The 15,275-nt window shown below is 38.1% G+C and overlaps 1 protein-coding gene and 1 non-coding gene across 2 annotated transcripts in view; one reads left to right on the top strand and one right to left on the bottom strand.

The window, feature by feature from the left end:
* Positions 1-15,275, bottom strand: part of hmcn1 (hemicentin 1) — a 175,905-nt gene that overhangs the window by 87,281 nt on the left and 73,349 nt on the right. The window contains exons 24-35 of the mRNA XM_015376644.1: positions 13,385-13,636; positions 12,757-12,852; positions 12,381-12,575; positions 12,132-12,262; positions 9,932-10,079; positions 9,548-9,674; positions 8,470-8,624; positions 6,492-6,770; positions 4,396-4,677; positions 1,827-1,935; positions 1,580-1,749; positions 1,141-1,326 (exon numbers count right to left, since the gene is read on the bottom strand). Of these exons, the coding sequence (XP_015232130.1) occupies positions 1,141-1,326; positions 1,580-1,749; positions 1,827-1,935; positions 4,396-4,677; positions 6,492-6,770; positions 8,470-8,624; positions 9,548-9,674; positions 9,932-10,079; positions 12,132-12,262; positions 12,381-12,575; positions 12,757-12,852; positions 13,385-13,636 (2,130 nt within the window). The remainder of the gene's footprint in view (positions 1-1,140; positions 1,327-1,579; positions 1,750-1,826; positions 1,936-4,395; positions 4,678-6,491; positions 6,771-8,469; positions 8,625-9,547; positions 9,675-9,931; positions 10,080-12,131; positions 12,263-12,380; positions 12,576-12,756; positions 12,853-13,384; positions 13,637-15,275) is intronic.
* Positions 2,132-2,213, top strand: trnas-aga. Its single transcript has one exon. It is a non-coding gene; the product is annotated as a tRNA-Ser (tRNA).

Here is a 15,275-nt window from a genome sequence, read left to right as displayed (position 1 = left end):
TGTCTTATTTTAAGGGTACATTGTCTTGTTCCATTGGCAAAATGTCTCTTTTACCTCTTCAATCTAAGAACAAATGCACTTATTTTAAGAAAAAATGACTTATCTAGATTTAGATTTTTTGCAGTGCATATTCTTTAAGTTGGCCCAGGTTAGTCAGTGGGTCCAGAGGTTGAAACACCAGAGGTTTCCAGTTTGCTTTCGTCTAGATCAGGGGGCTTCAGTGTTTTCCAGGCCGAGGACCCCCAAACTGATGGAGCGGGAACCTCCTAATTATATATATTCTATGAAATTGTGTTATATCAAACTGGTCCTATGGTCACTGTGTTTGATGGAGTAATATAACAAAAGTAATTCCTTCCTGGGATTATTAAAATATTTCTGATTCTGATTCCTGGTTGATGGGACAGGTGTTGTGAATGAAACGGTGCCCAGCTTGAAAGAGTTCCTGTGTGTCGCTGAATGTGTGCATTGATGACTGAAAGACATCTTCTGCCTCCATTTATCTGTTTACTACAGTGTGTTGAATTCATTTTAATGTTATTTAAAGACATTTCAATTAGTGGCAAAAATTGCAGGGGAGAATATAAAAAAAAGTCTAATCAACCAAAAATTTTGCGACCCCATGCAGTAACTCTGTGGACCCCCTAGGGGTCACGGACCCCCTGTTGAAGACCTCCGGTTTAGATTTAAAATGTTTTGAGCCAACCACAATGGCTGTCAGGAAACCATTATATTGCAAAAACATTTTTTTATTGCATAAACATTTTGCAGTCATCTGAATAAAAGTGATGGGAGACTCTTTGCTTCCAGAATAGTTGCCACACTAGATAAACTTTAAAATTTATTGGGGGGGAGAAATTATCATAGAGCAAAAAACTAACTTGGCTTTTATTAGTCTATAAGCAAAAATTGTGTTGGCAGTTTAGCTTTTGATTTAATAAAAATAAATAAATAAATAAATATAATAAAGGTTAGAAACTGATCTTGTCATCTCTTTGATTCTTTGTATGATTTCATTTTAAACCCTGGTTTGACCGAATCAGAAAATATCAACTGATATGGATTATGTTTTCATCACCCCAGACCTAAATATTCCAATGGTTTAAATAATTCCAACCTTAACTATAGATTTGACTGAACCACTGATTTTCCTCAAGAAATTGAAAGCTACCTTCATGTGCTCCTCTGCTGTGACCACAGGTTGGCCATCTTTAAGCCAGGTAATACTAGGGGGAGGGATGCCACTGGGGATGCAGTCCAAACTGATCGGTTTGTGAAGAATCACTGAGCGATCGACAGGCCCGTTCAAACGGATAGATGGAGGAACTGCAGAAATTTATGAATTAGTTTTCAATTAATTATTTTTGAATACACCTTTTTTCACCTCAGAACTCCATATGGAGGGAAAATTGATTAAAGAAATTTATAAATTAATAAAAATGAGCCATATTTACCCAAAGACAAAGCTTTCCTGCAGCTTGTATTGTGATTTCAAAATATAAATAATCATATGAACATTTGCATAACAACAGAAATCTAGGTTGTTTTTTTTTAAGTTATAGTTTTTTTTATTTTGTACCTTGGACAGTCACATTGAAGCTCCTCTCATGGACTCCAGCCTTGTTTGTGGCCAGACACAGAAAATGAGCTGAGTCAGAGATCTGAGCGCGGGAAATAATCAGTCGTCTCCCGTTAGCTGCAATCCTCAACCCTTCTCCAGATCGGAGTCGTTTTCCATCTTTGTACCACCTGAGAATAAACAGTTGGATTTTTTTGTCGGTATGATACACATGACCATTTATGCGCATGTTGGACTGATGCCTTACATGATGGCGGGTGCAGGTGACCCGGTGGCGTGACACTCCAGCTCCAAAGGAGTGTTAATCATTACTGTGCTCTCTGTCACCACATCAGCTCCATCAATGAAAGGAGGAACTAGAATAGACATAAGAAATCTCTGTTTATTGTTTATCTATAGCAAAAGATAAGCAATAGTAAAATGTTGCAGAAGCATATATGTTTCTTCTCTTGTGATTGCTGCTCAACTGTTTGCCAGATAGAGAACATTACAGTGAAAAAGTGAATATCTCGCTTTCAAAAAAAAAACCGGCGTCAGCTCTCCTACACAAGAGTTGTCATGGCCGAGTGGTTAAGGCGATGGACTAGAAATCCATTGGGGTCTCCCCGCGCAGGTTCGAATCCTGCTGACAACGCATGCTTGCTTTTTCTCTTATCAGAATCTGCCAAGAGGAAAGTCAACAGAACATGGCTGCAATTGTTTGAGGTTTATCACGACGCAGTTGCTCTAATTCAGGCAGTTCCAGTTGCTTCAAGGCTAAAAATTCACAGAACGTGACTTAAAATTGTTAACATGGTATAAAAAACCTACATTGAATTAAGCTAGACAAACATATTAAGGTATGTTTGTATCAGAAGTATTTCTGCACTGTTAATGTGAATTGTCTACTTCTTTGTCTTATTTTAAATCACTCATCTCTTTGCCTTGGCTTTCTAAACTGTGTGAGATGTTGATTTTAGTCTGTGATAGATTATTTTAAATTACTTTTATTTTTATTTTATTATAGATTTTATAGTTCTGATTTTAATTTAGTCTTTTATGCTTGCATGGGTTTTATTATGAGTGTGTGTAATGGTATTATGTACCACTGTAAAGCACTTTGGTCCTTAGAAATTTTAAAGTACTTTATAAATAAAGCTGGATTGTATTGAATTTTAAGTCGAAAAGCAATATTTTCGGGAGTTCCTATTTTTTCAACATTCATATTTATAAACAAGGTACCCCTTTAAATTCTCTGAAATAGTCTTCTGTGAGTCACACACAGTTAATCTCTGCATTCTCAGATTTGCTCCAGTTAATCTAAAATAAATGGTGCAAATCAAATTCAAACCTATATTGAAATCTCCCCTCATTCTTTACTATTTATTTTTTTTTTAACACAACTTCAAATCAATATATACTACGTCACAAACCTACTGCTGTAAGTCACAAATGCAGCTTTACAAGTTAAAAAAACAGCAGAGGTGGAAAATAACGAAATACATTTACTCAAGTTACTGTATTGAGTAGGTTTTTGGTGTATTTTGTATTTTTCAAGTAGTTTTTAAAAGCGGTAATTTAAATTTTACTTGATTACGTTTTCATTGAAGTATTGTATTTCGTTACATTACAAATCCCATCCATTACTAAGTAAAAAAGAAAAACTTTGGAAAACTGAAAGGAAGACAAAAAAATCGGGCCCGGAAGCACTACAGCGAGTGACGTGATCAGCATGTAGATCTAGGCTACCAGGCGCCAAGTCTTTCCGTAGGAGATTGGGAACGAGATGGAGGTGGATCAGGAGAGCGACGACGGTTCAGAGAACGTTTCACTAAAAATGCCAGCTGAAACATCGAATTCTGCTGCCCAAAACCACGAAAATCCTTGGCCATATTTGAAAGACTGCTTTTCATTTACATTCAAGAGGGCCAACAGTATCATCATGCAATGCCAGATGTGTCTGCCAAAGGTGACTGAACTGGCAGCATTCAATAACTCCACATCTAATCTGCGGAAGCATGTTTTGGTAAGTATTTAGTGCATTGGTACTTCAAACTAAGTTTTCATGACTAATAGCCAATTAGCAAAACAACCTGTTTCGTGGCATTGCTAATTTTGTCTAGCACAGGAGTCGGCAACCCGCAGCTCCGGAGCAGCATGCGGCTCTTTCATCCTTATACTGCGGCTCTGAGTGGCTTGGGAAAATAAATTGCTAAAAAAAAAAAGAAGTATTTCATTTAAGTCAGCATTTCCTGCAGCACTATCTTGGCAAGGTTGGCAACAGTTTTTTTTTTTTTATGTAACTAAGTAACTTTTACTTAAAATACATTTTAAATTAGCTACTTATTACTTACTGAGTAATTTTTCTGATGGGTAATTTCACTTGTACTTGAGTAATATTTCATCCAAGTATTGGTACTTTTATTTGAGTATGATATTTTATTACTTTTTCCACCTCTGGAAAACAGTTTTTACATTTGCTATAAAAGTCATGCAGGATTTGAACAAAATTAATCTGTAACATGTGGGTAGTTAAATACAGCAGCTATGTGAATCTTTGTGGGTTACAGACATTACAGACAAACACAAATTATCCTAATCAATAAGCAAATTATCTTACCTCCTCAAATCAAGAACATATACACAAAATTTAAGGAAAAAATGGGCTAATTATATTTAAATGTTTGCACTGTATGTTTTCAGTACCGTGGCCAACACTGGCCCCTGCTGGTCAATAGGGATGATTACCAAGTAAGGAATTATTTAATATGATTAAGAGTATAATTTTAAACAGTGTTTGTTTATGCCAATATCAAAATATTTTTGTGTCTTTTTACCTAAAACTTTGACATCATATTTGACCTCCTTCTCTCCAGCAATGCTTGTAGCCACACAGATGTAACGTCCTGCATCTGACATGCTGGCTGAGAGGATTTCTAATTTCCTTCCCTGCTCTGAAAGACTGACACTTTCTCCATGACGCACGGGGACTCCGTCTTTCAGCCAGGTGAGGGAGGGTGGAGGATGACCTGCCGCCTGACACTCCAGGATCAAATGCTTACCGAGGACCACTTTCCTCTCAATGGGCTCATCCTCCACACCTGTGATGGTGGGAGGCCCTGAAGGAAATGCATAAAAAATAAGATAACAACAAGGCATTAAAACTTTGCAGACTTTCCCACTAAAACATCTCATTTATCAACCAAAGAAAAAATAAAGCAAAATAATTAAGGTGAAGCATAACTTCTGAATAAAAAAACCAAAAAATCTAAATTATTGTTAAAAGGTAAAGGGACAGTTTAGTGATGATTAACAATGATTATCAATTGGCTCCTCTTCGTCGTCGTCCTGTTAGTACGTCATATGCTTCGTTGATCTGATTGGTTTATTTGGCCCGTCTATCACCAACATAGGCCAATCAGCTAACCAGTATTTTCGCCCCTTCCCAAAATTACTTCAACGGAAGGTTTCCAGATGGATATGCGGAGCAAATCCATCTGGCGGAGTCAGGTTACGGCCCAGGGTCTTTCTGCATGGAATTTTCATGTTCTCCCTGTGCATTCCTGGGTTCTTTCCAGGTACTCCGGCTTGCTCCCACAGTCCCAAAACATTACTGTTATGTTAGAGGGCTTCTCTAAATTCTCCTTAGATGTGAGTGTGTGCCTAAATGGTTGTTTGCCCTGTGATAGACTGGCGACCTGTCCAATGTATACCTCGTCTCTCGCCCATTGACAGTAGGCACCAGGACCCCTCATGACCCCAGGAGGAATAAGCATGAGAGAAGATGGATGGATGGATAAAGGCTAGGTTCAGTTCTTATGTCCACTGATGTTGGGGTTATGGCTAAACCAACATTCCAGAGTAAAATTATCTGTTTACCTTTTATAAATGGTTTAGATGCAGTTTACAAATAAGGAACACATATTAATAATCTGCTAATCATTGATAAATGTTATTTTTTACCATTTATAAATGATGGTTATTGATTGGTTATTGCAAAAACCAACTTATTATTCCATACAATTCTTTACCATTTTGTTCCTCATTATTTCTTTCTGTACCTGCAGACAATCCGCTCTTTGCAATGTGTCTGAGGCTATTTCTTATTTTGGTAAAAAATTGCATTAATAATTAAAATAAAATACCCGAGAATAATGATAAAGTACTATATAAAATTTAAGGTAATTAAATATTACTTAATATCTCATCTCTATTTATGTTGGCTCTGATCAATTTGGGCCCACTGACTCTGAAAATGAGGAAATAAACAAAAAGCCATAAGAGATCACTTCATGCTGGCAAAGTTTTGAATCTATTTTTCTTACAGTAGGTTTTGAGTACAGAACATTTTGTCGGTGATTTTTTTAATAACTGTCGCAGGCTGTCAAAGACGGTGAGAAAAAAAACAGCAGGCAGGCATAAAAGCCCAGGTGTTCAGTATGAAATGTCCTGCTGTTGAATTTGCTGTCTGGTATTCCTAGAAGTTAGCGGAAAAACATACATGGGATCTGGTAAACCTTTTTCATTTTCATTTAAAACAGAAATTATACATAATAAAAACATAATAAATATTTGTTTTCCTTTAACTGCTTAATAAATAAATCATTGTGAGGGCCTATGTTTGTCTCCCAAAGGGTCGTTAGGTGAGAGGTTGCCAGTCAAAGAACAAAGCAACACCGAAGCACACAAATGTGCAAACACTCTGAGACTGAAGGTCAATTTAGAGGTCAAATAAACTGGAAGGAATCCAAACATGTATTGGAGAAAAAGAAGCAAACTTCACACAGAAACTACTTCTCTCCACGCATGAATTCAATATGTGACCCACCTGAGCATGCGTGTAAATACTTTTAATGTTAATGTTCGAATGAAAGGAGAAGGTTCCTTAAAACAATATTTATATAAATAGCAAAGAATCCGAAACAAATCTTACTGTAGACGTCCAGATTAAAGCTCTTCTCCGCGCTCCCAGCCAGGTTGTTAACCTTGCAGGTGTACTGTCCAGCGTCAGACGCCTGCACTCGTGGGATCTTCAGGCGGAGGCCTCTTTCTACATACTGAGCATGTCGGCCGGACATGATGGCCTCTCCTCTGCGGTACCAAGTGATGGTGGGGGGCGGCACACCACGTACCTCACACTCCAGTGTTACCGTTGTCTCCAGCAGTGCTGTCACATCCAAAGTTGTGTTGCCTCCAATGATGGCAGGAGGCACTACGGTAACGGGAATAAACGTTCTTATTATTACAATTTCTTAGACCTTAAGGCCTCAGAAACAAACAAAAAAACAGCTTATTGTAGACTTCGGATAGAGTAGAAATCAGAGGTGGAAAAAGTCCTAAAATATCATACTCAAGTAAAAGTACCAATACTTGGATGAAATATTACTCAAGTACAAGTAAAATTACCCATCAGAAAAATTACTCAAGCAAAAGTAATAAGTAGCTAATTTAAAATGTATTTTAAGTAAAGGTTACTTAGTTACATTTTTTTTTAAAAACTGTCGAAAGGGGCAGGGGATCTCTCCCATGTAGTGAAAATAGGACAAGGAGTCATAAATCCAAAACTATTTAGTTTTTAATTAAAGAAAAATCTATACAAATGTTTACACATGTAATGACAAGATAACACTTGTCAAACATGACATTTAAGACCCTTAGAAAGGTATAATGTGCAATTTTAGTTCAGACCATCCCATAAAACTTTTTCAAACAATCAATTGAAGGTAAAAGTGCCATAAATTGTTGGTTCTGAGGGCCGTCCTTCTTTTCTTCAAACATTAACAACAGTTATTAATAAGCACTATACAAATGCAATAACAACATAAAACACGCCACACATGACATTTAAGACCCTTATAAATGTATAATGTTACATTTTAGTGCAGAACATCCCATAAAATGTTTTCAATGTTTCCACATCAATTGAAAGTGGAATTGCCATGAATTGTTTATTCTGAGTGCCAACCAAAATAGAACTAAAATCTCAGTGTCAGGGACATTTCAGAAAAAATCGTCATTTTGGGCGGCAGAATTCAATGTTTCAGCTAGCATTTCTAGTGAAACGTTCTCTGAACCGTCGTCGCTCTCCTGATCCACCTCCATCTCGTTCCCAATCTCCTACAGAAAGACTTGGCGCCTGGTAGATAGATCTACATGCTGATCACGTCACTCGCTGTAGTGCTTCCGGGCCCGATTTTTTGTCTTCCTTTCGGTTTTCCAAAGTTTTTTTTTTACCCAGTAACGGGTGGGATTTGTAATGTAACGAAATACAATACTTCAATGAAAACATAATCAAGTAAAATTTAAATTACCGATTTTAAAAACTACTTGAAAAATACAAAATACACAAAAAAACCTACTCAATACAGTAACTTGAGTAAATGTATTTTGTTACTTTCCACCTCTGGTAGAAATAAGCATAGGTCCAGGGACATACATAGTCAAAAAGTGTTAATTGCCGAGAATTACAAGTACTTAGTAACAGCCTGTGATGAAAAATTGAAATCTGATTTGAACACAGATACTAACACTAATAAGATTATTATTATTTTTTTCAGTGCTGTAGCATAAATTTGGTGTCTGAAAGGATTCTTAGACTTTTCTATTGATTGTAGGTCTTCTCTATGATATGATGGTTTGGTTGTCTGTATGTTTAGTTCCAGTCAGTGTCATTTTCCTATGATGAGACCGCTACTAAATATCTTATAACCTTTTAGCGATTTGACTTTTAAATCTAACTTAGCTTAGATGAGTTGGCCCGGCTGGACATGTGCATTTACGTCTGTAAATTGATTTAACACACACTTGTCTGGGTGTTTACTGTATATGTTTGGCCAGGTTGCTGCTTCAACCATTATGGGACTAATATTTGACTATATTATTCTTAAGCAAATAGAAAGGGAAATAATTACCATAGACGCTAAGGTTGAAGTCTTTGGACTGTTTTCCAGCTGCGTTCGTGACGCTGCACTGGTAGTGACCTTGGTCTCCAAGACGAGCAGCTTTTATCCTCAACATCTGATCTCTATTGATCACTTCCAGATTTGGATCACCAAGAAACACCAACCTAAAGAGAAATAAAACCCAGATAGATGGAAAGTTTATGGTTATGCTTCCAGTTTAGGTTTCAAGGTTTACATACATTCATCATCACATTAAGTTTGAAATTCTATTGAAACATTTTAAATGCAAATTAATCGATGGAACAATCATAGAACATAAAAAGCTTTTCTAATCAAGGATTACATACATTTATACATTAATAGTGAAATAATCAGTACAGAACTCAGTATCAGTCTGTATCTATGTGTGTGATTCAGGTATGTACTCATTTTGAATTTTAAAGAAATCCACAAATAAACTTTTTTTCCCCCTTTTTTTAAACTATTATACTATAAAATAACAAATAATCTCTAATCCATTAGATGAGATAACAAATTGTACATTTAGGGGGAAAAAAACACAGAACAAAACCAATTGGTGTCACATTTCTCCCTTTTTTCCTCCCCTTCTCTTCTTTTAATCTTGGCAGTTATCTCCTGATTTTCATGCTTTGCTGCAAAAATCAAGCAGCTTTAATCACTTTTCTAAGGAACATTGTTCTAAACCAGGGGTTCCCAAAAATTTTCACCTGGGACTGCAATTATAACAGTGACACAGATTAGTGATACATACAATTATTAGAATGACATTATTCATTTTTTCATATATATTTATTTCATTATTCTAAATATACTTTTGAGTATTAGTTGGAAGTTTCATAATTAAAGTTTCCGTTCTATTATTTCATTGCATATATTTACTAATTTCATGACATATTTGCATTCATTTATTTCATAATATATCTTGGCCCTCTATACACCTCAGGGATGACAGCACAATAGTAGTGAAAATCATCTTGTTTCCCTTTACTCGGTATCCTGCAACCCCCTAGGGGGTCCTGACTACCATTATGGGAAAGTATACTCCTAAAAGTCAGAAGGCACTCACCTTCTGCCTTTGTACCACTGAATTGTGGGAAATGGTGAACCCTGCACCTTGCATTCGAGAAGGACTTCTTCTTTGACAATCGCAGAAACATCCTGAGGAAAACCAGATCCTACAATTGTTGGTGGGACTGAGAGAAAGAATAAGATCATAAATTATCTTGTGTTTGTAATTGATTGTTAGACAGATCTTTAGATGTTTAGAGTTGTTTTAATAAAATGGCAGTGTTAATTCATTTCAAGCTATGACAGATGCAGAAATTCTACTTAAGGACCTAATTTGTGAAGCATTCTTTTTTTAATCTAGGGAGCATAAATTAAAACAGTCAGCTTGATTTAAAAGCATTCACTATGCTGGCTGTGAGGACTCCTTGCTGACTTTACTTACCAAGTACGTCCAAAACAAAGATTTTTTCTCTGCTGCCTGCGATGTTAATGGCCTCACAGCTGTAGCTGCCTGCGTCAGCTGTTTCTGCCCTCAGCAGTTTCAGGGTTTTTCCCATGTCAAGAATCTGGATGCTGTTACTGGTAACAACCTGTTAATTAACATAAATACATTAAATCAAATCCAACACAATAACAGAAGGTTCAGGAAATGCTGTCTGACATTTACTGGAACACATTCTGGTAATAGCAAGCAGATCTAAAAGCATGAGAGGGAAAAGTTTTGCAGAAGTCAAAAAAGGTTTAGTTAAAGCCAAAAATAACTTAGAAAGCAGACTGATTTGGCTTAGATTCCAAAGAAAATCACAGCTCGGCCGGCTTAGATTGTTTCCCTGCCTGACAGCAAAAGAAAAGAACAAAAACATCCAAAAGCAGCCAGTATTGCAACGGTTTATTTTGATTGCTGTTTATTTTAATATTCTGAATACAATAGTCAAATGCACCTTGCATGGTCTAATTAGAGCATAAGTTTATATGAGTGTTGATGAACCAATTAGAAAACAATTTTTTTTTTGTACCCTATCATCAGTTATATAACTGTTATTTCATCCTTTTCTGAAAATGTTTCAGCACATATCCAATAATCTGTCAATTCTGTCAGCTCACCAGAGAAATATGTTTTTGGAGTACTGATGTTGCTTGCAGCACATTTCAAGTCAGATGCAAATCCATGACCCACCCTTCGTTCTCCTGGGTTTTTGAAGTTTTTTGTTTGTTCATTTGAATTATGATAGTGTTTATATAATCTCTTCATAATGAGTTTAAGGCTTGAATTGTAGAACCTAAAACCGCAATCCTCCCTCCTGGATCAGTTATGGCTTTTCACTGTCAGGACTCCTGTTTTTGTGTCTGTGTTTTCTGTGTTTTTCTCCCTTCATCCACCAGGAGGCGCCTGGTTATGGTCCGCCTCCTCACACACCTGCTGATGGTTTCCTTGTTAAACATGTTCTTAAGCTGCTGACTGCCACTACTTCGACGCCAGAGTGTTTGCCAGTTTATGGTACTCTAGCCAAGCTGAGTTTGCTGAGTCAAGCTGAGTTTTTTGTCAACCTGAGTTTAACTTTGTTTTGTTTTTGCCTCTTAGCAGGAAGTCATCCTGCAAACTGGATTTTTCGGACCTTCTCTCCCTGGAAGGATCAACGGACCTTCAAACTGAGCTGGGGTTCAAACAGGAGGTTTGGATCCACTTTCCCCAAGAGATCGTTTGAGCTTCTCACTGAGAAAGGGATTATTCTCCACAACGACCCGTTCATGTACCGCAGGAAATCTGAGTGGCAACCGCATTCTGGTTAAAACCTGTTCCGCCCTCCACCGAATCAGACAAACACTGGAACCACGACACACTGACAGGAGTCAAGGATTCAACAACTTCTCTGGAAACGTGAGTCGGCAACCAAAACCTCTTCTCCAAGTTTCACGAGTCAAATTCCCCACTGAGCCTGAACTAACCGCTGTGTCTTCCCCTCACTTTACAGTTCCGGTTGAGCTGTGTTCAGAGCAACACTTCTTCCCCTGTTTTACTTCTTCAACAAAACCCGTTAAACCTCTTCCCTGGTCTCTCTGTTCGGTTATCTGCATTATTGGGTCAGAACTTTGTAACATCATGACATTCACTTTTCACAAAGATAGCTTCCTTCACCCCTCTTTCAACGCATCTCCCCTCTCTTTCCAAAATCCGAACATTTTGGTCGCCACAGATGTGTCCATGGATCTTGAGTTGTAGGTCTAAAGCTGAATCCTGCCCAGAGCTGCTGGCTCTCCTGTGTTGTGCTATGTGATCGTGTAGTTGTTGCGTTTCTCCAATATAAGAGTCTGGACAGTCCTCGCTGCACTGGACCACATAAACAAGCCACTCAGCTTTGGTTTGGGTGCTCTGTCTTTAGGATGAACTAGTTTTTGTCTGAATGTGTTGTTGGGTTTGAAATTCACTGGTATGTTAGAGGAAATGTTCATGAGTTCCTTAGAAACTCCTGTCAGTATGAAATTACAATGATAATGATAAATCTTGTTGTTCTGTGAAGGCCTTAGAGAAGTATCAAAACCTTAGTGAGCCAACAGCCCGACCCTTCAACCGGACATTTGCACAAAAGCGACAAGAAAAGAGATATTTTAAAAAGAAAACTATTAGGAGTGCATGCACTTACAGGAGTGCCGTCTTTATACCAGGTGATGACAGGCTTTGGACTTCCCGTGACATCACACTCCAAGTCGACTGGCTCGTTTAGGATTACTGATGCGTTGCTTGGTCTGTCCCCATCACGGAAATCCGGTGGTACTGTAGTGGAATGATATAAAATGATACGTGCACTAGAAACATTCACAGGACTACTGTAAAAGGTGTTTCGCTGTAGTCTGAACTCTTATGTCTCTAAATCAGGGAAAAGATCAATCACCATTAACTTTGAGTTGGTACTTTTTCTCAGTGGACCCAGCATCATTAGCTGCAGTGCAGACATACTCTCCGTCATCCAGAGGCGAAACAGCAGCAAGTATCAGCAGAGTACCATCATCCAGGATAGACACTCCAGGCTCATTGCCTGTCAGTTCTTGACCATTACGCAACCAACGAATGACTGGCTTAGGTAGACCTGAGACATAATAGAAGATAGTTCAATTATCATTTATTCTTTATAAAAGCAAACAAGCTGCAAGTTAATATGGAATGCTTCATTCTTCTTTTTTCAGATTCTCTCAGACCAAGAATGAACTTTGAAGTTATCATGCATTTTTAAGCAACACAGAAAAACATAAGAGGGGATGGTAGAGCACCTTTGGCAGGGCAGGGGAAGGCAATGCGTTGGTTCAAAACCCTTTCCTGCAGGGGGCTGTTAAAAGGGGGTTCTGGCACCTCGACAACAGGAGGAACTGAAAGGAATCAAATAAGCATTTTACAAAGGCATAAACAATTTTAAACAGTAATAAAAATACAGTAAAGCTTAATTCTCTTTCTGTTTCCTCATATTTCCTATTGATGGCGGATTATAGTCAAGCACTTTTGAATTTCTACGCAGTTAATGGAAACAAAGTGGTAGCAACAATGCATTTTGGCATCTAGACATGTTGGCGATGGTTGCTGAACTTCATACAGTTGTGGGCAAGATTCTTAGATACCTCTAGAAGGGCACTGCTGAACGTCTCAAACCAGAACATTATAAACGTTTTAATGAACATAATGAACTACACTGGTTTTCACAGCAATCCAATCTTAGTCATATAGAGCACATTCTGTCGAGATGTGCAGCCAACAAATCTACAGAAACTATAACTATGAAGTCAGTATAGACCAGGATCTCTGGGAAACATAATAAACATCTTTTGAACACAAAATGGGGTCCAGTCTAGCAGGTTGTACCAAGAAGAGTGACCAGGGACTGTAATCTAAAGTAAATAAACCAACCTTGAACTTGAACCTTAACTTGAGCCTGGTCCTGGCCAGCAGTGTTAGTGGCTGTGCATGTGTAGATTCCTTCATCCTCACACTTGATATCCGAAAGTGTCAGACTTCCATCACGTGACACAGGATAACTTTTGTTATTTTTGGTCCAGCTGAGAGTAGGCTCTGGGACCCCTGACACCATACAACCCAGCTCTACTTTATGGCCAACCTGCACCTTTATCACCTTTGGACCTGGGTGGATTTTAGGAGGAACTGCAGGAGAGAAAACGGAGTCAAAGAAACACAAATTTAGCAATTGAGTTATGTAACACTAGAGATGTCCCAATCCAGGTTTTTGCACTTCCGATCCGATACCGATATTGTTTTTGGACTTCCGATCCGATACCGATACTGGCCGATACCAGCCTATCCGAGCATGTATTTAAGTTTAAGTTAAAGTATTTAGCCTTAGTTGTAAGACTCATGTTGAAAAGGGTTTTAGTACTCTTGATAACATCTAGCCAGCTAAATTAGGTGAGATTGAATAAAACACAATGCTTGGTAACAACAAACTTATCTGTTTATTAAGAGATAAACATAAACTGGACAAAATTATGAATAGCAATCTGAAATTGCACAGTGAGCAGTAAAACCGTAAACAGTTAAAGGTGCAAGTATTACTGTAAGTTTTAATAAAAATGCAAAACAGGGGAACACTGGCGCAAAATAGTGGAATGGATCGTTTCAATCGGCGAAACTGGAAAATACGGACCGGATTTTTTTTATAAAAACTGGATCGGCAGTCTGGATCGGCATTTTACATGCTTTGCCGATACGCATTTTTTTGCCAATATCGGCGTCCCGATCCGATACGTGGATCGGATCGGGACAAGCCTATGTAACACATTTTTTCATATTTGAAGAGGCTGAATGTAATAAGATAACTTTAAGGCCCCTTCCATTACAAAGAAAATGTATAAGACATGGAAGGGTGGTTTGCAAAATGGCTGGTGGGGCATGGATGGTTTGGGACAGCCTGGTATCAAACCAAATTAACTCTTGCTTATATCTGACTTGTAAAAAATCTTTAGTTAATACTTTATTTACCATCTTACAAGAAATATATTTTTTTTTTACGGAAAAAAAATGTAAGGGCATTTGGAAAGAAATCACCTATTCCCACCACTAGTACAAGCCTTCTACATTTTTATTTTTTTGATGCTCATTTTAGGAATAAACAGAGGCAATGAGAGATTTTTTAATCTTTTAATTTCAGCTCAACGTTTTTGGTCAAGGATCCTTCCTTCCTTGATTCATTCCTTCTTTTCTTCCTTAGATAAAACATTAATAATTCCAGAATTTCCAGAGCAGATATGTGGTGCTCTAAGTGCGTTCATCGAGTTCAGTGTGCCCGGGTCACCACCTGATGTCAAACAAAACAGCTGACAACTTCAAGCCATCAATTTTATTAGAACATCTTACAGCTGAAGGCGAGGAGGACTGTATGTAAGTTGGGTCCTTTGAATAAAAGGTCATGCTTACCGACCAGAAAAAGATCAAATCCCCACAAAAGTGTCGAGATAATGGCAGAGCACTGATTTATGGTTTGGCACTTTGGCTGCCCTTGTGCCTCCGAACTCACGCTTATAGCTTTTGCAGGGGCGACCACATTGGCTGTGTCTTCATGATGGTTTGCATTCACTCATTTTACAGGTAAGTTGAGACGGGTCACAGGTGGAGGCATAGTAGCTGTGCTAAGTTGGGGTAAGTATTTCATTGTTTAGACTGACTGGCTTGCTAGGAAACACTAGCTGACCTTGTGGGTCTTGGCCAATATTGGCGTCATTGTTGGGATCTGGAGCTGTACCACCTTCCTCCAGCAGAGTGCGCCGTGGGTCTCCTGGAGCTGGAG

The sequence above is a fragment of the Cyprinodon variegatus genome, unplaced genomic scaffold (genome assembly GCF_000732505.1).
Source record: "Cyprinodon variegatus isolate N-32 unplaced genomic scaffold, C_variegatus-1.0 Scaffold138, whole genome shotgun sequence".
In the NCBI taxonomy this organism is placed as follows: domain Eukaryota; kingdom Metazoa; phylum Chordata; class Actinopteri; order Cyprinodontiformes; family Cyprinodontidae; genus Cyprinodon; species Cyprinodon variegatus.
The sequence above is the reverse complement of the archived record's forward strand: the minus strand, read 5'-3'. Positions and strand labels throughout refer to the sequence as shown.